Source organism: Pelobates fuscus, chromosome 12 (assembly GCF_036172605.1).
Source record: "Pelobates fuscus isolate aPelFus1 chromosome 12, aPelFus1.pri, whole genome shotgun sequence".
In the NCBI taxonomy this organism is placed as follows: Eukaryota; Metazoa; Chordata; class Amphibia; order Anura; family Pelobatidae; genus Pelobates; species Pelobates fuscus.
In genome coordinates, this window is record NC_086328.1 from 130,254,224 (window position 1) to 130,279,007 (window position 24,784).

General features: G+C 40.3%; 2 protein-coding genes across 2 annotated transcripts in view; one reads left to right on the forward strand and one right to left on the reverse strand.

Annotated features, from left to right (window-relative positions):
* The window catches only part of IMMP1L (inner mitochondrial membrane peptidase subunit 1), a 60,375-nt gene extending 59,075 nt beyond the window's left edge, over positions 1-1,300 (forward strand). The window contains exons 5-6 of the mRNA XM_063438571.1: positions 156-266; positions 1,145-1,300. Of these exons, the coding sequence (XP_063294641.1) occupies positions 156-266; positions 1,145-1,213 (180 nt within the window). The 3' untranslated portion in view covers positions 1,214-1,300. The remainder of the gene's footprint in view (positions 1-155; positions 267-1,144) is intronic.
* A 42-nt stretch (positions 1,301-1,342) lies between these two features.
* The window catches only part of DNAJC24 (DnaJ heat shock protein family (Hsp40) member C24), a 41,761-nt gene continuing 18,319 nt past the window's right edge, over positions 1,343-24,784 (reverse strand). Inside the window, exons 3-5 of the mRNA XM_063438572.1 lie at positions 19,462-19,600; positions 2,372-2,440; positions 1,343-1,714 (exon numbers count right to left, since the gene is read on the reverse strand). Coding sequence (XP_063294642.1) covers positions 1,581-1,714; positions 2,372-2,440; positions 19,462-19,600 — 342 coding nt within the window. The 3' untranslated portion in view covers positions 1,343-1,580. The remainder of the gene's footprint in view (positions 1,715-2,371; positions 2,441-19,461; positions 19,601-24,784) is intronic.

The window sequence follows — 24,784 nt, forward strand, 5'->3', positions numbered from 1 at the left end:
CCCAAAACTATGGTGTGTTTATAAAATGACAAAATTATGATATCCTATACTTACTCGTGGTGAATGCTTAAACTAAAATGTTTAACGTAAGAATTATTTAATTTTTTAAGAAATTAAAGCTGAGAGAACTTATTATACCTAATTTTTCATTGTAGGTTCCCAAAGGCCATGTTTGGTTAGAAGGTGACAACCTGCAGAACTCCTCTGATTCCAGAACCTATGGCCCAGTTCCTTATGCCCTGATACGGGGTCGGATTTTTGTGCGGGTAAATATAAAAGCATGGCGCTAATATGTACTTTTGGTGATGCGATTATATTTTGAGACCGTAAAATAGACAACAGGACAGTTTAACCTTTTGAATGCCAACTATAGAACTTTCACGTGGTTCTCAAAGAGGACTTTCAAAGAACACTCCAATCACTATACCCACCACAGCCCACTTCCTGGACTGCCCTGGTGCCATCCCATGGTAAGTAGTTCAATCCGTTTTAGTACAGCTTGACAGTGTGGTCTCCAGGGCGCAACCATCGCTTCCGGACTTCTGTAGGAGAAGCTAAATGTCAGATTAAAGACTGGCCAGTTCAGGTGACCCTCTCAGCCAATGAGTGCGGTCCTGAATGGCCCTAATACAGAGTTATCCTAAACGAGAGCAGAAGCCGTGGATGTCGTCAAACCGTGCTAAAATAGTCTTACCACTTATAGCACAGCATGCTGCCACCATTGGTTTCAGAATTGAGTAACTTTAGTAAATAGGTGTATAAAATTATTTTTTTCACAATGAACCACATCACAGGCAATGCAGGGCTTAGCTAATTGGCTGAGAGTGATCAACTGGAACTCTACCAATGAGCTGGCCTCTCACTGCTCCTAATCCTCTTCCTGCTCTCAGACCAGTAGGGCAAGGGAGGACCACTCGGTAGAACCCAGGTAAGAAGAAGTGAAACAGAAAACTGACTACATTGTAGTGGAAGCTGATTAGGAGTCTCCTGAGCTAAACCCCTGCAGTACGAAGCCAGATCATCAGTTGATCACTTTCAGCCAATGAGCTAAGTCCTGCATCGTCAGTGAGCTTATTAATTTCTATATGATAATTGTAATGACTTGAGCCGTTATCCTGGTTTTGTTTTTCTCTCCCTATTGCAGATTTGGCCTTTCAGCTCTTTCGGTGTGTTGCAGGATAGTCCGACTGGCCGCATATTGCAAGATGATTGACACTATTTTCTAATAATATTTTAATGTCTTCTACGTATTTATAAAATAATTCTTAGGTTTACAATAAATTCTTTTTTCTTATGAAAAGTATTTTCTTTTCTTCGTACTCTTAAAGCAGTGATGATATGAAAATTTCTTTAGCATATCTTGGCCTTTAATAAAAATACATTTACACTCCTCTTGTCCAGAATGTTATCCCACCTCCCTCCATCAACTACTTCTAGAATTAACCCGAGGCTCTAATCGTATAGTCTTAGTACCATTCTTCCTGGCTGAGTCTTTGGTGTAGAAAGGGGAAAAACAGTAAAAATGAAAAGCTTTTAATGTTGTGGAATCCAGTAATAAGTTACAGTCTATTTGTATATTCTCAACCATTCTCCAGAAGGATTTCTATAATCAGTGAACATGAATCGCAGTTTACCAACAAGGTTTGTTCAATATCGTTTTGCGGAACTACGTATCGTCCTCCGCAGCGGCATGGGAACGAATAAAGGTCTTCATCTAAAAAAAAAAAGTAAAAACAAGTAATATGCCATCAATACACATACCCACCCGGAATTCTAAGATGCACAAGTAACCCAAAAGAGAATATGCAGGACAACTCCAAGGAATCAACTGGGAACACATAATTTATGTGATTGGTAACCTGTCCAATTAGTAAGGCAGGGTGTTCCCACCCACAAGGACCGTACAGCAGCAAACTATTGTTTTAGTCATTTGTCCTGGAGGTATAGTGGAGATGGCTCCAAACACACAGACCTACAATGTACCTGGGTGGACATTTAAACTGCCCATTAGCCATTAAAAAGACTACAAAAACTGGTTAAAAGTCCAATGTTTTGCATGCTAGTTGATGTGTGTAAATTACCAGGAAATTCAATTAAGTTTCAAACTCTGAAATCGTCTTGATTTCCCTATAATATACACTTAGAAACTTTACTAAATAGCCCTAATTAATATGCACAGTGGGTACTTTGGTACCTGTTCTATTTTAAGCTATTTTTAAAGTTTTTAATGAACATTTTTTTATTTTATTTTTATTTTTTTCTCTTAAAAGTAAAAAAAAGGTCTGGAGTCCCACTCTTATTGCTATGAATACCTAATGAAACGATAGCCAGACAGACAATCTAATGCTGGTAGCACAGCTTACATACATACCTTCATCCCACGACATGTCTTCTAAGTGAATTTGCGTGTCTACAGCCCAGGATCTGCTAATTTCACATTCTAAAAGGAATCAGACAATTTAAAATAGAAGGGTTTATACACATTTCGAGAGTAGCAGAAAAGTAAACTTTGCAATTAAACCATGAGATTTGCGCGTGTTATAGTGAACCATATTTAAGAACAATGGTTTCCTTATTTTAGTTAATGCTTTGACATGCCTGAAGTACTCTGTAACCACAAATTACATTGTACCTAATTTTATTCCTTCAAACATATCTTTTAACAGTAAATTTCTATTGCCAGGGTTGAAATTAACATTTCACACTACTTGCACCATCTGTACCCACTGAATAGAAATCTAATCTGAAGACAAAGTGGGATCGTTGGAGCACCAATTAAAGCAGCAGGACACATCATACGATGTATTATTGTACTCCAAAATTCCAATTCCCCAATCAAACACTGGTGTTTTGATTTACAAAGTGATCCCACCACTCCCAGAGTAAGGCAGCTTAAAGTGAACGTGGAATGTACACTGATAGCGTAATAACTTTTGTTCATATCATGTCCACAACGGAGATAAACGGGAGTCTTTGAATCGTGGAAATCCCAACTCACACGTATATTATTAACTAACATAAGCTGTGTGTGTGTATATATTTATGTGTATGTATGGCATAAGCTATACGCCATCTTATAGTTCTACTATAGCAAGTACTTTTGGGTCAGTATGGTTTAGCTCACTAAGCACCAAAACCACTGTATCTTAAACTAACACTAACAAATCTGTTGCTTGCTGAAGTGCTTTATGTTTCAAGAGCGTGTTTTTATTATTTTACAATAAGTGCATATTTCAATAGATATTGGCACTTCTGTAAATTAATCCTGTTACACCCCCCCCCCCCCCCCCCCCACACCTCCCCCCCAAAAAACAGTTCTGTTACTTCCTGGTTTGGTTAGCTCCGTGAAGCTAAACTCAAATAGCCCAGAGCACCTGCCTTGCAAAGACTTCTCATTGAGCTGCATTGGGAAGTCTGTGATTGGACGGCCCAGAAAGTAAAGATCTGCAGCTTTTGCAACTATTTTTTTTGTAAATCTTTATTTTTGTTGTGCGCATGTTAGCAATACATGCTTGTCTAGCCACAACAGCATTCACAATCTGAATTATTACAAACAATGTTGGTCAGAGCATGGCATTCCAAATAACAGCACACATTTTTTTGTTTTTTGTTGTTGAGTAACTAGCAGAAATGTAAAGAAAATTAGTCAGACATTTGGTAACACATGGGTAGACAGCTGCTCACAAGTTAAAGAAACACTTTGCTCCATGAGATGCATATGATTGATTATCACCATTTTCAATAGGTGGTCTCACCAAACTAGGTAAACTGCCCTAGGTCACAATTGTAAATAGTACTTTAAGCTAGTGTTGCAGGCTATTCTGGGTTATCTAGCCATCAGATAAACAACAGTTGTCTCAGTTGGTGATATATTAATTAACTAACATGCACAGATAAAGTAGAGCGATGGATAAGACGAGGAGTGTGGTGTAGTATGTGTGCCACAGAGGATCCACAAGTCTCTTACAAGGTACGTGGGGCAGACATTAGAGGCTGGTGCCCGTCTGAGAGTTCATAGTGTATAGTCACCCTACCCCTTGCAGGGGAATGCATAGTCCAGCAAGGCATCCTGGGTCCCATATGCCTCCGGTCGTGATGGTCCGCCAGGACTCTCTAGCACCTTGTCTCCGTTTGGGTTGGTCTGTACGGGTAAGTCCCGGGTTGACTCGATGTGCCGTGTGTGTGGGTGGAGAAGTGGCTGGCGTTGTCAGGTCGATTATCGGTCCCAGACCTGCATTTCTTGGAATACCGCGTGGTAATGGGGATCTTGGCGTTTTGCTCGGGTCTCCGGTTCCGCTTTGGGCCTTCTCTGGGCCTCATTGGCAGGTTCTTTAGTGTTGCCGCTGGAGGTTGTGAGCGTTGAGACACCGTTGCGGTAGGCAGTTCCAGCGTGGTGGTCTGCATTCTGTTGGTCAGCTTGGCCCAGAATTCCGTGAAGAGTCTGTCCAGTCTGGACTCCAAGTCGAGTTGCTGGCCCCATGAACACGAGGCATCCGCCATTTTAATTGTGTCTGCATGTTGAGTTTGGCATCTCAGTTTAGGGTTGCAGGCTTTTGTTGCCGGGATATCCCTCACCGGCAGGGGAGGAGGGGGGCCTTCGGTGAGAGGCATCGCTGCCGGCGGAGGGATCGGCCGCCTCCCGTGCGCCGTCCGAGCAGGTCTCAGCTTAACCTCGGGCCCATCCCCGCGTTGTATACACTGAGTGTGGTCGTTTTCTCGATTGTGCGTTGCTGTGGTGGTAACCCCATGTCCCCGGGGTAGGTAAACAGGCATTGTGGAGAGTAGTCGCTTTAATTTTCACAGGTTTGGCTCGGAGCTAAGCTTGGCCGCTGAGCTCTGCCCCCTTTTGCAACTATTTTAATGTACGACAATGGAAAAAAAACGCAACTTATTGTTTTTATTAGGGTACATCTAATAACCCCTTAGTGACCAGACCGGTTTTCAATTTTCTTACCGTTTGGGACCAGGGCTGTTTTTAAATTTCTGCGGTGTTTGTGTTTAACTGTAATTTTCACTTTTACTGATTTACTGTACCCACACATATTATATACCGTTTTTCTCGCCATTAAATGGTCTTTCTAAAGATACCATTATTTTCATCATATAATTTACTATAAAAAAGAATTATAAAATATGATGAAAAAATTTAAAACTTTGACCCACGAAATCTGCTGCGCATCTACAACCGCAAAAAAAACACCCGTGCTAAATAGTTTATCCATTTTGTCCTGAGTTTAGAAATATCCAATGTTAACATGTTCTTAGTTTTTTTTGCAAGTTATAGGGCTATAATTACAAGTAGGACATTGCAGTTTCAAAATATATATTTTTTAAATTTATCAATAGTGACATTGTAACACTATTATCTGTCATAATTCTCTGAATCACACCCGACATGTACATATTTTCTTAAAGTAGACAACCCAGGGTATTCAATATGGGGTATGTCCAGTCTTTTAGTAGCCACTTAGTCACAAACACTGGCGAAAGTTTGCATTTATATTTGTTTGTGTGTTAAAAAAACAGCCCTCGAATCAGGCAAGACCCGTTCTGAGCATGCCGCTCACACTCTAAGTCCCTATAAAACGGCTGACTTGTAGAAGAGGGATATGACACGTTAATATACAACGACTTGGGTTATAAATCCCAGTTAATTATGTTTCTATTTAAGTTTTCATAGTGCACCAGCCCACGGCGGCTGCACGTTTCAGGGGCGCATGGAACGGCCTATAACGCCATACTTAATCCTGTTACGCGACCAACTGAGGCCTTTACAACCCAATACCCACTAGGGCTACGTAAACCCCTTAGGTTGTCTGGCAAATGCAGCACTAATGTCTCAAACTGTATGCCTCTCGATATTACCTTTAGTTTTCTACTTTTATTTCACTTTATTTTCAAATGTTGCGGCTGCTTAAACACTAAGACTCAACCTCACAGGAAGAAATATCGCATGATAGTCTAAATTTATCTCGGGGCTGTGGGCCTAGCCGCGTGCGCTGGCACCGATACCAGATCTTGTAACACAACCTGTTTAAAAAGTACAAAATGGGTGCAGTTCATCGAGACAACTTGTGTATAAACTCCTAGCCTGTATACAGAGATGTTGCCTCTTTTATATATGTCAACATACCTCATGATTTGCCGACATGCTCCTACGAAATCTAAAAAAAAGAAAAATTCAAAAAACAAATATGAACGCTAACTTTGGCCAGTGTTTGTGACTAGGTGGCTACTAAAAAAAGACTGAACATACCCCATTTGCAATACCTCGGGTTTGTTTTATTTAGCAAATCGTATGCCGTCATGGGGGTGATTCTCATTCCTGGGCTACCATACGCTCTCAAAGGCAACATAACCAACTTGTCAATTTTCAATATGAAAAAACTGAAAATCAAGCCGTATATGACCCTGTAACTTTCAAAAACACTATAACCTGTACATGGGGGGTAGTTATACTCGGGAGACTTTACTGAACACAAATATTAGTGTTTCAAAACAGTAAAACGTATCACAACAATATCAGCGAAAGTGCGGTTTGTGTGTGAAAAATGCAAAAAAGTCACTTTCACTGACAATATCATCGCTGTAATATTTTTTACGGTTTTATTTGTGTTCAGCAAAGTCTACCGAGTAAAACAGTACCCCCCATGTACAGGTTTTAGGGTGTCTTGAAAAGTTACAGGGTTAAATATAGTGCTAGCAAATTAAATTCCCTATACTTTCGGCCTGGGTTGTTAGGCAGGTCCCCCAAGTTGCAATCAATAAAATTACTTAATTATGTAAAAATATTACATAAATATGCAAGTAGAATTTAAATATATATATATATATATACACACACACATTTATATATTTGAAGTCTACATGTATATTTATGAAATTATTTATGTAATTATGTATGACATATGTATTTCGTATTTTTGTTTACAAAAATAAAATTCTATTCTAAGTGTATTTTGATATAAATATATATATATATTATCAAGTTACAGTTAGAATAAAATTACATCTATTTAATTTATTATTTTTACATTTTATTATATAATATAGTTGTGTGTGTATATATATATATACACACACACACACGTGTGTAATTTTACTCTTAAGTGTATTTTTATATTAATATATGTATATACTAAAAAAATTACTTAGTATGATAAGATATATATAAATATATTATTTATTTTTTATTAACTTTATGTTGTTCAACTTTTTTTTAAACATGCTGTCAGACGGTCCCCCCCAGTGGAGAAAAAAAGACCGATCGCCGGGGGGGGCAACCCGGAAGTGATCACTCAAGGGGAACGATCACCCGGCAGTGAGAAGGGGGTATTGCTGCAATACCCTTAGAGTGGCTGGAAGCGCTCAAATGTAGTGTGGACATATCGGGTACGTCCGAGGTCGTTATCGGCCCGTATTTGTCGGACGTACCTGATACATCCGCGGTCACTAAGGGGTTAAATAGTGTTTTGGCAGTGGACTGTCCCTTTGATGCAGTGGTCTTGCTGCTGAGATGATGTCAATGCACGGACAAATGTAAGCATTGCTGTTTTTGATAAATGGCAATGCTTACATTTGTCAATTAGGATGCTGGCTGTCAGAGAACCAGAAGACTATGGCCACTTTCTCGTTCCTACCCTGTTTCCCTGAAAATAAGCCGTAGTCACTAGTTCACTAATTATGTTCTCCTGGCTGCTAATAGGATGTGGGGACTCCCTGCACATCTACAGGTATGAGGAGGAGAGAGGAACTTACTTGTGATCTCTCTTCCTTATAATTTTGGTAGACTGTATTAGAGCTATGCAGGGTGTTGCAGGCAGCACTTGAAGTACTTCCTACATGCTGCCTGAGTTGGGTTAGGGTGTGTGGGTAGATTTCTACAATGTCTACAGAACTTGTAATTGTGGGTGCCCCGCTCTGTTTAATGCAATTGGCACAACCACTATTAGTAAACATATTGACTTTTTAAGCCCAGTTAGAGACCCATGTGTGTGCTTCTACCCCTTGCTGCACACGTCTCCTTGTAAGATGATGCACTTCTTATTTTAAATTGTCAGCCTATAACCTCGGGGTAATACATGTGGAAGGAGCCGATCCTGGGGACATTGGATAATTTTATGTTTATTAAAGTTGCAGACCTAGCAGAGAAAACATACAATAAAACCACATTGCATAAAGGCTGTAAGCTATACATAGTCTGGTTTACTGCTTGAATTAAGCCAATTTATGAATGGGGAGGGGGGGGGGGGGGAATGTGGGGGCTAAGACGGTTTTCAAAATGTTAGAGAGAAACCTCAACAGGTAATATAAATTGTTTAATGGACATAAATAAAACACATCGTTCTTATTAATTGTTCCACATTCTGGACTTTATTTTACCTGCATAATGATTAGAATCCCTTTGTTTAAGACGGGTTTAACCCCTTAAGGACACATGACATGTGTGACATGTCATGATTCCCTTTTATTCCAGAAGTTTGGTCCTTAAGGGGTTAAGCCAGATTCTTAATTTATGTTCCTTTTTCTTATATAATGGTATAATGCTATGATCTACAATTCTGGTGTCCGTAAGTCAAATAATGGGTACTTCACTATGAATAATAACCATAGGCAAATGAAACACCTTATTTAACTGCCCTTAAGTACTGGTGAAAAATGTAATTAACACTTTAACAAAAAAAGACTATTTTATTTTTTTACATGCTATTCATTAATTAACAGCATATTATGCTGCATGAAATTGGGACGGTATTTTAGATCTTTTGCTTTTTATGCTCTGCCACATTTTTACCTTAAGTCTAAACTTGGGATCTCCTGGGAACGAGGTATCTAATGCAAGTCTGATTAATGTAATTAAAGTAGATCAGCTAGCTTAAAAAAATGGCAGGATCAATAAAGTCATTCTTAATGGGTCCTAAACACCTACAGTACATTAAATATGTAGTGATTAGGAAAAATGGAATTTGTTCTCACACCCATTGTTTAAAAAAAGCTTGTGTAAAATAGTAACAGCTGACTACCTTCACAAATGAAAGGTGAAATATATTAATCAACCTTCTCACAAACCTACATTGTTTTTGGGGCTAAAAACAGAAAAATGATGTATGGATTCAAGTTATAAATATATTCTAAGATACATGTTATTCTGGAATAGTCGTAAGGTCTAATGTGTGGTATTAGTAATTTCGCACAGCACTATTCTGGTCTGCTCTTTTTTTCCCTCCCAAGGACACAGGCACCATAACCACTTTAACCGATTATAGTGGTTATGGTGCCTGGAGTCCATGGGTACCAGGTCCTGCATAACCGCTAACTAGCTGGCTCACCATTTAGCAGGGGTGGTCAGATCCTAGAAGCTTGCTGCCTGGCCACTAATAATAACATGATTTGCATTTATAAAGCGCCTGTTTTATATACACACACCAATACAAAAACGGATAGATCTAATCACTGAAATTTTATTTTTATACATAGTACTTACGGTAGCTTACAATCTATATAGCAGGGTTCTGCTCTTGACCTCCAGATGTTGCCAAACTGCAACTCCTATGATTCTGTGAATGAAATAGCCAGAGAATTGTCGGAGTTGAAGTTCAGCAACATCTGAAGGGCCAGAGTTTGGAGAACCCTGTTTCGAGGTTAAAATAGGAAGTTGGGACACGAGGTAGCAGGGGGAATTTGGAGGTGATGGTCAGAGAGGATAATTCCAGCCACTGGTAGTGTGTAAAGGGGATGAGAAGATAAATGAGTGTGATGTCGAACAGCTGAAAAAGCACCCTATAAAGTTAGAATAACCAGGGTTGGTGGGAGAGCAGTGCTTATAGTGGAATAAGATCTAAGGGACAGGAATGGAGATAGACACAGTTATATTAAAATAAATTACTGCCCGGAGGCACCAGGAATGGGGGGAGGGGGGGAATTAGTTGACAAATATTTCAACGGTATACAACAAATTATTTTGTATACATGAGAATATATGTACATGGAATATTGGTGAAATACGAAAATCAGCATATACAGATAATGGCTGTGATAAACGATAGGTGCGAGTGGTAACATTGTTATAGCAAAATAACAATAGTAATAATATGGTAAGAAAGGTAGAATAAATACCACAGTCAGTATCAGAGCTGCAGGAGGTAATGAAGTGGTTCTGTTTCCGATAGCTGGTTTGAGGAAAGAGACCTAAACGTTGCAGGGTGGAGGAGCTATGATCGATTTCACGCCATACTGGGGTAGCAGTCAGTGACGGGGTGAGAGCATCTCCCCAATCGACACAACATGAACTGATTAAACAGATACAGACCGATCGATTATTCAGATGGTGTCAGGAGGACTGTAGTAAAGTGTAGCATCAGCGCATGTTTAAACGCATCCACACTCTCAAAAGATATGAGAGAACGTGAACAAGTCACCTAGCAATTGTATAGCACGCAAACACTGTATCAGAAAGAACTACACGTTGGGCAATACTAATAAATAATATGAAAGGAGACTAGAACGGTCAGCTCCTTGCGCCATAAGTGGTTATGGTGCTTCTAGATTAAAAGGGACACTTGAAGCACCGGATGACAGAATAGAGCCAGTAATGGGAAACCTGAATAATTTTGCTATTAGTCAATGTGCGCCATCCCCCGATTTATATCAAACGCCTTTCAGATATTGCATCATTTTTGCACAAGAACAAAAATACAAGAGACGCATTGAAAATGTACAACAAAATATCCAATAGGAAAAACAAATGACGGACGGTGGGTTTATAAGAGGCGTTGCCTGCAGTAATGTGGATTCCACTGTGAAAAAAGCCACGAAAACCAGGACTGAAAGGACAGGATTCCTATAATAAAATCCATTCTTCAAGATGGAACTTTTAAAAATATCCTATTCACTAGTCTGGGATTAAAACAGGTAAGGGTCGGGTCATTTTTAATGAAAACTCCTCGAACTTTTGTTGCCATTTTTTCCATGAGATGCTCTGCGTTCTTCTGCATTTAGTTAAAGATTTAATAAATCACATTGTAACCAAGTTCAGACAAGACAAAGTCAGCACAAACATTACAAACGGGGAGGAGAAAGTGAAACATTTCATTTAGTTTCTTCTCACTACGCCGACTCCAGGGGCGTAGAACAATGATTGACAGGGAGCTAAGATGAATGTGCCCAGTTCGATAAAATGGTGTGGAGTTCATTTTATTTTTCCCACCTTACAAATACCTGTTTGTTAAATATGAAGGATAAGTAAACTTAATGCTACATTTCTTCGGAATTGCAATTACCTTTTAAATAAAAGAAAGACAACCTAACACACGGAATTAGAAGAACTACAGAGTTTGTGAGAAGCGATGCAGACAAACTGAAATAATACTGGTGCATGCAGCCACTCATGGGCCAACTCTCAAAAACATCCCCGACACTACAAAGAGGTATTATGTCAATACATACCAAAACATATGGATCAAGGGGAATACAAAAGTAAACATATTTAGGGAGAAAACAACGAGAATCACGGCACAGTAAATTTATTAAATACAATAAAAACTCCCGCCATCCTTTCAGTTTATATAAGGAACCTGTGGATTAGACGGTTGTGGCTCCTGTGGTCCAATATTCCTCCCCCCGCCCCCACTGCAGATGAATGAATTGGATGCATAATTGAAACCAACCTGTGCTTGATTGAATCGGTTGTGCTGAATATTATAAATACACTACGCGTTTCGTCCTGAAACAATAAGGACTTCATCAGGGGTTCCTCTTTGTTTTCTCCCTACATAGGTTTACTTCCTGCTTCACCTTGATCCATATGTTGTGATAAATAAAAGAAAAAGAATGGTCCCAGAGTCCACTCAAATAAGTCGCCTGCAATATATAGGCAGAGCAACCCATGGTTGATAAATGTCATAATATGTATACCCAGCCAGCAGAACCTGAGACAGTATAATGAAAAACTATTACAGTTTTTAGAGGTGGCGGGGCCCACCGCAAATGTCAAAGATAAGTTGCACACCAACTTGCAAGCGGAGCAAAGTCAATCTGAAGTCAGGGGTACCAGAAGAATGACAAAACTAATAACACTATTGATAGTAGAATAGTCAATACAAGCCAAGGATCAAATACCAAGAACAAAATAATTATTATAAACTCCCTCTCAGGCTAAACCGAGCATATTAAGCCGTGAAGAACGTTTACAAAGTGATGGGTAAATCCCTACACAATGACAATCTCTGCTGAGCAAGAAGGTGTGAGTGATGGGACAGTTTCTAGGCTTCCATGGCATCTTCTGGGCATTACCTTACATTACCAGTGTCATAACAGGGCACAGGATGGCGATGTACAGCTAGGCTATGAACAATGACGACATGCAGCAGGAGCAAGTACTGTGACAATAAGGAAGGAAGTGCTGGAGATCTCCAAGAGGACATGTTCACAGTCCAGTTTACAATTCCACAGACCTTCAGACTCTTGGTTCTCAGAGGTACTCCTAGGTTTTACATCAAAAATGATACACAAATTCATGATTACACTGGCTTCCTCATTGTAAAGTATTTTCAGTTTTACTGTGGCCTCTGCAGATTAATTTGAAGGGTTCTAATTAAGCTCTGATGTAGCGCCTTCAAAATGGTAGACTAGAAGGCACCAGAAGTGAAGACTCTGTGACCTTACAATCCACTGGCTCTGCGTGGCAAGAAGGGAAGAGAGGGATTTTGATACTTGCTTGTCTGGGCTGTAGGATCAAATAAAATCCTGGAAGGTTAATTGGCCCCAGAGTTCAAAGACACTTAACACAATTCCTTCACTTTAAATAAGAACATTAAATGACCATCTCTGCCCGGGCTCAGCATTAGTCAGGACCATTTACTGCTAGAGTCTTTCAATGTAAATACTGAAAATCAACAACATCTAGGGCTTATTCTGCATGCGGAGAGCTACATTATAGGAATGTTACATTTTATGACGGTTTAAGTAACAACCTATAGTTGTGCTTTATACTCCAGGTTGATTTCTCCATTTTAAAGCAGGATTATGATTTGAAATTAATATTTTTCTTTCAATATTTTATATGAATCCCTACTGGCCTTTTTAAAGTTCGTGTCGTAAGTATATATATATTTAGCTGCTTGAACTAGCGTCAAATTATGTATACATGTGTAAATAATACATGTGTTGTTACCGTTTTATTAAATACCGTATATACTCGAGTATAAGCCGACCCGAATATAAGCCGAGGCCCCTAATTTTACCCAAAAAAACTGGGAAAACGTAGTGACTCGAGTATAAGACTAGGGTGGGAAATGCAGCAGCTACTGGTAAATTTCTAAATAAAATTAGATCCTAAAAAAAATATATTAATTGAATATTTATTTACAGTGTGTGTATAATGAATGCAGTGTGTGTGTATGAGTGCAGCGTGTGTGTGTATGAGTGCAGCGTGTGTGTGTATGAGTGCAGCGTGTGTGTGTATGAGGGCAGCGTGTGTGTGTATGAGGGCAGCGTGTGTGTGTATGAGTGCAGCGTGTGTGTGTATGAGTGCAGTGTGTGTGTGTGTATGAGTGCAGCGTGTGTGTGTGAGTGCAGCGTGTGTGTGTATGAGTGCAGCATGTGTGTGCATGAGTGCAGCGTGTGTGTGTGTATGAGTGCAGCGTGTGTGTGTATGAGTGCAGCGTGTGTGTGTATGAGTGCAGCGTGTGTGTGTGTATGAGTGCAGCGTGTGTGTGTGTATGAGTGCAGCGTGTGTATGAGTGCAGCGTGTGTATGAGTGCAGCGTGTGTATGTGTATGAGTGCAGTGTGTGTGTGTGTGTTGCAGAGCCTTGGTGGGGGGTGGGCAATTTTATTATTTTTTTAATTATTTTAATTTTTTTATCTTATTATTATTTTTAATTTAATTTAATTATTATTATTTTATTATTATATTTTTTTTCGTCCCCCCTCCCTGCTTGATATATGGCAGGGAGGGGGGCTCTCCTTCCCTGGTGGTCCAGTGGCATTGGCAGTTCAGTGGGGGGGAAAGGGGGGCTGTCAGAGCTGTAACTTACCTCTCCTGCAGCTCCTGTCAGCTCCCTCCTCCTCCGCGCCGTCCGGTCAGCTCTTCTGTCAGCTCCCACTGTAAGTATTTACACTGGGAGCTGACCAAGGTGCTGAACGGACGGTGCGGAGGAGGAGGGAGCTGACAGGAGCTGCAGGAGAGGTAAGTTACAGCTCTGACAGCCCCCTGTCTGTATTATGGCAATGCAAATTGCCATAATACAGACTATTGACTCGAGTATTAGCCGAGTTGGGGTTTTTCAGCACAAAAAATAAAAACAACACATCAGCACCAATAACCTGCCTCCAACATGGAAGCCTCAAAGATCCAAGGGCATATATGAGTCAATATATGAGCAATACTCAGAAGGGGATTGGAAAGAACACCAGGGGATCAAAACACCAACTACTGGTAGACCAAGCAGTCACAGGGGATTCTAAGACCAGACTGACCAATCTGTGCACGGCCTGGATTGACTACAAGAAAGCCTATGACACAATCATCTGAGGAAAGGGATTGAGGGGTAATTTCAGATTACTTAAAAGTAGGGAGACAGTGTAATAGAGCAGCAGGAAATGCTAGCAGAATGCTTGGTTGTATAGGGAGAGGTATTAGCAGTAGAAAGAGGGAAGTGCTCATGCCATTGTACAGAACACTGGTGGAGACCTCACTTGGAGTATTGTACGCAGTACTGGAGACCATATCTCCAGAAGGATATTGATACCTTAGAGAGAGTTCAGAGAAGGGCTACCAAACTGGTTCATGGATTGCAGGATAAAACGTACCAGGAAAGGTTAAAGGATCTTAACATGTATAGCTTGGAGGAAAGACGAGACAGGGGGGATATGATAGAAACTTTTAAATACATAAAGGGAATCAACACAGTAAAGGAGGAGACTATATTTAAAAGAAGAACACAACAAGAGGACAGTGTCTTAAATTAGAGGGACAACGGTTTAAAAATAATATCAGGAAGTATTACTTTACAGAGAGCGTAGTGGATGCATGGAATAGCCTTCCAGCTGAAGTGGTAAAGGTTAACACAGTGAGGGAGTTTAAGCATGTGTGGGAAAATTGGGCAGACTAGATGGGCCGAATGGTTCTTATCTGGTGTCACATTCTATGTTGCTATGTTTTATGCTCTTACATATATAGTGCCAACCACATTCAGTGTGCCAATATTACACGGTGGGAAGTTATGCATATGTCTCATTTTATAATATGTAAATAAAGTGTAAAGAGTTTTCCATATAACGATCGGGACAAAGAATGCCCTTGGTGGAGCAAGTCTACTACACATCAAACTTCGGAATAGATAAAGCAATAATACCCATTCTCTGAGCAGCGGCACTTGGTATTAAATATAGTGAGAAAAATAGGATCTCTTTTCCCCACTTATTCCCCCACGGCTCAGCTACTGCAGCCCAGTTGCTAAGTTTCTCATCCCATTTGTTGTGGTACGGAGCCTGTTATAGAATAAGAGGGGATCAACCACTGGTTCTCCCAAGCCCCCACCCATGGGCATCATGTAGCAGTTTCAAAATGAATAAGGGGGAGCCTGTCAGTGGTCTCCTTTGACCTCTCTCCCCCACTCGCCCCAATTTGGTGGTAGGTATGGGCACAATGATAACCATGGAGGGGGAGTCCTTTGAGTGGTCCCCAATTACAGGCATCAGGTAGGGGCAAAGTAGAAACAATGCAGAGGAGGAGGGTGGCTGGGAACCATATGCCCACAAGTAAACGTTTCATTTAAAAAAGTGCATGCTTCCAATAAGACCAGGGGATACACAGTATACTTAATCCACTACTGCATGAAAACACTGCCTCCCCACTTGACATAAGGGAGTATTATCCATAACTTTTTACTAGATAACCAAATGATTAATACCCCTAGCAAGCGTAAAACTGCAACTCCCATGATGCACACCCAGAGATCCAGTAGTATTTAGACAGGATGAAACCTGATGTACATTCATGTCAATTAGAATACGGATTGCCATACTCAAAATATACACTGTGATCAATGTCCAGGTTTCCACGACCAATTGCCCCGGGGACGTACTGGATTATTTTTGATAATCTGGAATGGGAGAATTCGGACTTTAGTGTATAACAGTACATTTATCATCACGGTGGTAGCTTTATAAATTACGTGTGTGGTCCATGGCGCCATCGTGAGGTGTGGTAAAACCATTGCAGCAAAAGGAAGTAACGCAAAAGACTCACACTACAAAAATAAATGTATGAATAAGGCAAGCCGTCGATAAGGCAACCCGTGGAAAAGGCAAGCCGAAACAGAAATAAAATACAAGCAGATTGATTGTGCTTAAAAGCAGTACCAATTCACAGAATCGGATAATTGGGAAGATAACACAATAATCGAACTAACCAGCTTTACGCGTCCCAAGCAGCAGAAAGGCCAGCGAATATAAAATGTTACTTGAAGGTACAATCACAGCAGTGTTACACAAACACACTCACACACTCATGAAACACGCAATTACAGACAGGCTGAGCAAACGATATAAACTACTGTTTATATATTATTTTATTTTATCTACTTGTAACGTAAAGCCTATTGCTCTGCCTCTGGTATAATACGGCCTGTGTGTCTCGTAACGTACTAGGAATATTAGCAGCAGGGGAGAGAGACGGAGAGAAATGAGAGGTTGGTCTGTATAAGAAGCAAAGGAAATCTTGCAAACAATCTAACCCAGGCGTTTTGCTTTTATCAGACACGCTAAAGTCTGATGGTGGCTGTGCATGAAAGATAAGCCAGAGTGTGTTACTGCAATGTGCCACTGAGTGTTTTCCCCGATGGCAATCCACTATTATTGACTCCCCCTCCCATTAGCAGAGGAGGGTGGGTATACATTTATTGAGGGTTCTAATGGAAGGCTGAGGGACTCATACCGCAGGCCAATGCAGAAAGACAGGCTATCACATCATGTAACAGGAGCCTGTGTGTGACAGATCTGACCTACATTCCCCCTTTCCTTGTTCGCAACAGCCTGTCGCTGTTTTAAGGAGCTATATTTGTGGATGCAAAAATAAATAAAAATGTGCAGGGGGAAAGATGCGGATTTAAAGAAACGTGGAGAATGATAAAATCTTCTAGAACTGGGGTTTTACACTGAATATACTAATAACCAGAATAAATATACACGCCAAGGAGGATTCCATGTCAAATCGCAATGCTCTCACAGCAAAGACTAGATTGGTACAAATCAAACGCTATTCTGTGTGGAACAAGGATTGTCATGAACCAGAATATTATGAAATGGTTGATGAATTGTCAAGCCTTGCTCGGGATTCTAGCATTATAGACCTTAGATTATCACTGAATATTCATTTTATTTAGGATCAGTCTCCACTGAGCTGAGCTTTGGTAGTAAATAAGTAAAACAGTTCACACCCATAAAGAGTCTCTAAGCCCAATATTCATTTTATGGTATGTAAGGTGATCTTTAGAGCCAGGGATGGCAAAATGTCAATATCTCCAGCTCTTATGGAACAACATAAAGTTTGGGGGTCTTATTACTATTAGACCTACTTTCTTCCACCCTTGCTTTAGAGTTTAAATATGGATTTTTCTGAAGATGTTAAAGGAATACTCTAAGCAACCTAATCAATACAGCTCACCACCACCCCTTTTTATTTTTTATTTTTGGTGTGCAGGTAAATACACAAGTACGTGCCTTGCCCCTACAGCAAACGCAAGAGCAATCATATCAACATATTGTAACAAGAGCATTGTGTTTGAGAAACCGTACAATTCCGTGAATATATCCATTAACAAGAAATCTTAACTAGCAATACACACATTTTATATTTCTGTATATCAAGGGTGTAGCCCCAGAGGAAGAGGGGAGACAGTATAAATCGGCTTTTCTAACAGAGTATGACTAACATCTTCTAGGTCAAAAATTGACAGTATATGTGAGGCCAGTAGAGTGTGTACTCGCAGGGTATTATATACTGGGTGTCTGTTAATGAACCAGCTAAGGTGTATGTAGTTGGTAGTAGCGTATGAGCATTTTGCTCAGTAAATCATAACAGTAAAACCTACTCGAGTAGCTACAAAATTGTATGTAGTTAGGATCGTGAATGTGCGGTCATCTTTGGCTACCCAAGGGAGTAAGTTCCCCTGACCAAGAGAGTTTGGGGGTGTTCAGCATCTCATGTGTTTGCGAGACTAGACCTAGACGGCGCCCAACCATACCTTAAAATTGGTGGTAAAAACAACAAAAGAATATTGGAAGAATATTTCTGTAAGAGAAAGAACAAAACCAAACATGTAACAGCTCCGTCCTCTCCTGTGTCGGACAGATGGACGGTCTCTGGTGAGCCTCTTGGCACAAACGGAACCATTGATGCTGGATCCCATACATGGGTTGTAGGTGACGTATAGGTGGCAAGTGTTGGGAAAACAAGGAGAGTAGTTTAGGTGCCTCGGTTCCAGAAGTGAGTTTGTGAACAGTTCCATTGTGGGTGATGAGGAGGGATCTCAGTGTTCCCCATCTGTAGGCCACCCCTGCGGAACGTAGTTGACTAGTGAGTGGATTAAGTGATTTTTACCACTGAAGTGTGTCCTTTGTCAAATCTTGATTAAAGGACAGTTGTCAAATGACAGTGGGATCTTAACCCTCACCACTGCCATGATGTGGCCCTTATCTTGAGATACAGAGGATGAAATTTCCAGTAATTGGGACAGGTTGACTTGGTTATCGTTGGGAGGCAGTGTAGTCCAGCATTGGTGAATTTTTGGGCCAAAGTCAGTGGTTTTGAAAAAAAATAATTATTTCTAAAGGTAAATGCACAAAATAGATATGCCACATGTAGTGAATGCAGAGTGTGTTTGTGTAGTGTGTATTTGTGTAGTGGATGCAGTGTGTATTTGTGTAGTGTGTATATAATGAATGCAGAGTGTATTTGTGTAGTGTGTATATAATGAATGCAGAGTGTGTTTGTGTAGTGTGTATATATTGAATGCAGAGTGTGTTTGTGTAGTGTGTATATATTGAATGCAGAGTGTGTTTGTGTAGTGTGTATATATTGAATGCAGAGTGTGTTTGTGTAGTGTGTATATATTGAATGCAGTGTGTTTGTGTAGTGTGTATATATTGAATGCAGAGTGTGTTTGTGTAGTGTGTATATATTGAATGCAGAGTGTGTGTAGTGTGTATATAATGAATGCAGTGTCCTAGTCTGCAATATCGGTATATTTATAGGTAGATACCGATATTGCAGAAAATACAGAATATCGCCAGACCAATAATCGGTCGATCCCTACTAGATATAGACGTGGACGGCAAGATAAAGCACTGCAAAAACAAGGACAGAAAGGTAAAGTGTAGCCTTGACCTGGATGGCTAGCTGTACCTGTCTGGAATTCACCTGTTGTGGGTCCTAGTCTACAATGTGAGGAATCACCTACCTCGCAGATTCAGGTCATATTCTTTCTTTGTCTCTTCATTCCCTAGAATTTTCCATGCCTGATTGATTTCGATGAACCTTTGTGACCCGTTCTCAACATGTTTGTCTGTCACGTCCGTGCCCAGTTTATCTGGGTGGTACTGCCAATGACAAGAAACATAAATATATAAACAATAATAAAATAAAAAAAAAAAAAAAACATTGACCTGAGATAGACAAGAAAAAAAAATAGAAACATCTCCAGAATTTAGTAATGAAATGTAACACACTACCATTCTCATAAATGTATATGAATTTACAAAGTTGTACGCCACCAGATGTGTCCCTCAAGGGTTTTCACACAGCCCCTCCTGTGCCTGAAAAAATCCACAGGTTCAAGTGAAGTAGTAAATTAGATTCATGGTATTTGGATGCAAAACATTTTTATTTTTACTAATAAATGACTTGTATGTTGAAATCACACATATGTGCAGAGTCTGCATGCTCCATGTCCTTAGGGCTTATGTGAACGGGAGATAGTGACCTTCATTGCATAAAAGGTATTTTCGACAGCCCTGGTTGATAGCCAGTAGTAGGGATCGACCGATTATCGGTTTTACCGATATAATCGGCCGATATTCTGTATTTTCGGCAATATCGGTGTCGGGGTGAGTGTGTCTGTCAATGGGGTGAGTGTGTCTGTCAATGGGGTGAGTGTGTCTGTCAATGGGGTGAGTGTGTCTGTCAATGGGGTGAGTGTGTCTGTCAATGGGGTGAGTGTGTCTGTCAATGGGGTGAGTGTGTCTGTCAATGGGGTGAGTGTGTCTGTCAATGGGGTGAGTGTGTCTGTCAATGGGGTCAGTGTGTGTCAATGGGGTGAGTGTGTGTCAATGGGGTGAGTGTGTGTCAATGGGGTGAGTGTGTGTCAATGGGGTGAGTGTGTGTCAATGGGGTGAGTGTGTGTCAATGGGGTGAGTGTGCGTCAATGGGGTGAGTGTGTGTCAATGGGGTGAGTGTGTGTCAATGGGGTGAGTGTGTGTCAATGGGGTGAGTGTGTGTCAATGGGGTGAGTGTGTCTGTCAATGGGTGAGTGTGTCTCTACATTAAGCTGTAGTGGTCCTGGTAACTATAGTGTCCCTCTAAGAATTGTGTTTTTGTCGATGAATTTAATGCTTTTTAAGTTGTAAAAAAAACTGACTCCTAACTTTTTTTGCTGGCTCCTAGATTCAATCAAATTTCTCAAGCCCTGTTTAAAGAGTTTATCGAGGACCAGCACTAGTCATAAATATATATTATATTATTAATTTTATTATATCATTAAAAGTCATTAAATATAAATATAAGCTTGACAAAGACCCTAAGGGATTGAAACGTTGCTTTCTGTTCTTTGATTCTAATAAAACTGCCTTGTTAGGAATTCGTTGGAGTGCCTGGATTATTCTCTATATTAAATATAAGTGGGTGACACAGGCATAATGGCTGTTATTTTAACTATCCAGTCCTCAAGACAACCCAACCAGTCTGGTTTTACGGGACACTTCCTTTATCTACAGGTTGATATGTCCATCACTCAAACAACAAGCAGAGATCAAGAATATTAAAATACTGTGGGAGATAGAGGCACTTGATGCTAGATGCTGCAAAGGTTGGTGAAATACACTCCAGGGCTTCGAAATATAATAAATACATTCAGTGTTCCGTTCCGTAATAAATACTAATACATCACTTTAAAAGACCCATAACTTGTTACACTGTGGGCACCTCCTGTATAAAGATATGGAGAAATGTTCTCGTTGGCTGGTTTAATGATTTACATCCTACTGTTATGTAAAGAGGTCTTGTAGGAGCAGCTAGCCTGGAGCTATATAGCTTTCTTTTGTGAACTCTATGGTTCATCAGTTAACTAATTAGGGAGCATGTTCTGTCAACGCTCTCATGCTTTTGTCTATTAATTGATCTTTCTGCCTAACTAATGCTGCTACGGCACTTCCTCCCAAGCGTACTTTAAACTTTGAGACGCAGCAGAGTTAAAAAAGAAGAATCTAAAACCATTACAGTATGTGTGGATGGTTAAGATTTCACAGATGATGTGCGATTCCCTGAAATTTTCGGAAATTGCTGGCTGCCGCAAAGAATAAGGAATCAAAAGGTCTTTCATGTAATATTTTCATCACACTGCATGAAGTGTCTATATATGGGTAATAAGAAATCTAAAAATGAAAGTTCGATTTCAGAAGGAAAAAGAGGATTTTTAATTGTAAACTTAAAAATTCAGATACATAGTATTATTTCAAGTGACCAGTCCAGCTAAAAGCAGATCGGCAATTCATGGCGCGTTACCAGTGTTTTCCGTAAATATTTGCCATAAACTTACCAACCCTAACCCCTGTCTTTAACATCTGCTCTCTAGTAATGTCTACTGCAACTAAATATTGATCACCACATAGTGTTTATGATTTTAAAAACTGTTGGGGAGATTTAAAAATAAAATGTAAAAACATTTTCATAGCAACTACAGCAGGACAAAGTTCTAATCAACTATTTCAGTGACACAATGCAGAGCAGCACATTAAAGGAGCACTATAGGGTGAGGAACACAAACAGGTATTCCTGGCCCTATAGGGTTAAAACCACCATCTAGCCACCCTGGTCCCCTCATGACTCCCAAAATATAGTAAATCTTACTTGTATTCAAGTCTGCAGCTGCATGCTTTGGGTCAGTTTCCTTTAGACCTGCCCACTGCCTGCTGACATCAGCAGAAGTGGTAGCCCGATCCAGTCACAATGCTTCCCCATAGGATTGGCTGAGACTGACAAAGAGGCAGATCAGGGGCAGAGCCAGCATGATTCAAACACAGCCCTGGCCAATCAGCATCTCCTCATAGAGATGAATTGAATCAATGAATCTCTATGAGGAAAGTTCAGTGTCTGCATGCAGAGGGAGGAGATACTGAATGTTTGGATGCATTTTAGGCAGCCATGGCCCAGGAAGGATCTCTAACAGCCATCTGAGGAGTGGCCAGTGAAGTTATCACTAGGCTGGAATGTAAACACTGCTTTTTCTCTGAAAGGACTGTGTTTACAGCAAAAAGTCTGAAGGTAATGATTCTACTCACCAGAACAAATTCAATAAGCTGTAGTTGTTCTGGTGACTATAGTGTCCCTTTAAGAAGCCTACACCCTAAAAAAAACCTCTCAGAAGTGGATATCACCAACAGTGAGTGATCCTAGCCAATCATTTTCAAGGTAGCCAGTTAACATTTTAGCTGAGCAGAGCAGAATGCAACAAGGAAGAGAAGCACAAAATAATCCAGGCAAGAGCAAAACCATTAAGGTCCAGAACCCTATGGAGATAAAACACCAGGGAGGATATTTGTAGACGATGGCCACACTGATGAAAATTAAAATTTACATTTAGGATCATCAACAAATTAATTTTACCTGCGAAACGAAGCATGAACAGATACTGAAATATCTAAACTATAAAATTTAACAAAAAAGTCCATATGAAGACCAAGTAGCCACTTTGTAAGTTTGCTCTGCAGTTGCCACAAGGCAAAAGGCCCAGGTCATATTCACCTCTCTAGTAAATTGTCGATAATCCTGTCACACTGATCTATTTGTCAATTAAATTTTTGATTTATTTTTTTAAACTGTTAAACCACAAGGTAGCTGCCAACGTCCATTTTTTTTATTCCAGTAAAATGGACAAAATAGGGAATCACACGTCCTAAAGGACTTATTAGGTTCCATATAATATGATGGTTCTCACCATAATCAAAATGTGGAACAACCTATCCTCATCAATGGCCTGTCTTGGACAAATAAATAAATCACTATCTCCCCATTGATCAAAGAAATTAGAAAAAAACTTAGGCAAGAATACAAAGGTGGTACAGAGGACTGTCTAAAACTGATGGAAAAAAAAAATCAGGGGAAGCACAGGTGAATGGAATCCGTCATAGTCAAAGAAAGAACCTTCCTGGATAAAGCAATAATCCAGCTACATGAAATGTTCAGGGTTCCAACCTGGATATTAGATCAGATCGGAATACCATGCCCTACAAGGCCATGCAAGGATTAACAGTGGCAGGGACTTCTGATAGATCTCCCAAATAAATTTAATTATACCATTTGAAGCCAACCATTGAGATATAATAGTTTTTACATCATGGTAAAAAAGCACTCTAAGCACCATTCCACTATAGCGGTTACGCAGACTTCTTCTGAGGTCTGCATGGTGCTGTTCCCTGCCTCTGCTACCATCGACGGACAGCCAGAAATTTCTAAGCAGGAACTTCATTTGGCTCTCCTGAGCCAAGCCCTGGATTAAGTCACCCCTCAGTATCAGCTGATTGCTCTCAGCCAATGTGCTACTGCTGCACTGCAGGTTACAAACCTGTTTGACTCCCTACAAAAGGGGGACACTAGGGAACTCTTGGCACCATAACCACCACCAATAGCAGTTACTTTGTCTGAAGTATTTTTCAAACAGATGGTAAAGACAGGGGGTGGGAGCTATCACCATCAAGTTTTGTCAATTCCCCTAGCTGTGAGAAATAAGGCATTGTGTAATCATAGGATCCTCCATAGACATCGGAGTACAGCACTGACGTGGGCTTCTTGCAGATGAAGTGCCAGGAGCTATAGAGGATCTCCCGTATGGAGATGAAGGCAGTTTCAAGGGACAGGTTCAGGTAAGTAAAATCTGGAGCCCCAAGGTCACTGCACACCAACGGCGACTTCGCCATCGGGGGTCTTGGCAAAATGTGCAAAGACTCCAGACTCCAGAAGGTGACAAAGCCACTTTAAGAGCTATTAAAATGTATTTGTATCATGCAAACACATTCTGCATCATTGTACAGTAGGCCAAACGCATAACTCAATCAATCTTCCAGCAACGCGTCAAGGTCTCTCTAAACATTTTCCATGAATATAGGTTTATTGATGAACTGGTGGAAGCTAGCCAGCGAGTTGGGTTAATGAAATGTCCTGAAGCAGAGCTTCTAAGTCCATACTAAAAGAGGTGCCCGTTCGAGGCAACTTAGTGAATTCAGAATTTCTTTAGTAATCTAGATCTCAGAGACTTGTCAGCATCTATGATTTTGGAAACAAAAAGAAAAAGAGGAGGGGAGGGTAGAGAAGACACCAAAAATGAAAGACCCCAGGAAAACCGGTGCTAAATTACCAATATCTTAGTTTTCAGATTTGCAGATTTCCCACCACACCTTTACAATCACATTAAAACATGGACTTCAACAATGAGTGCTATAATTTGTCTGGCGCAAGCTTAAAAAGCCAAAACACAATTTATACAAAAATTATTCTATTGCCTCTTTTATTTT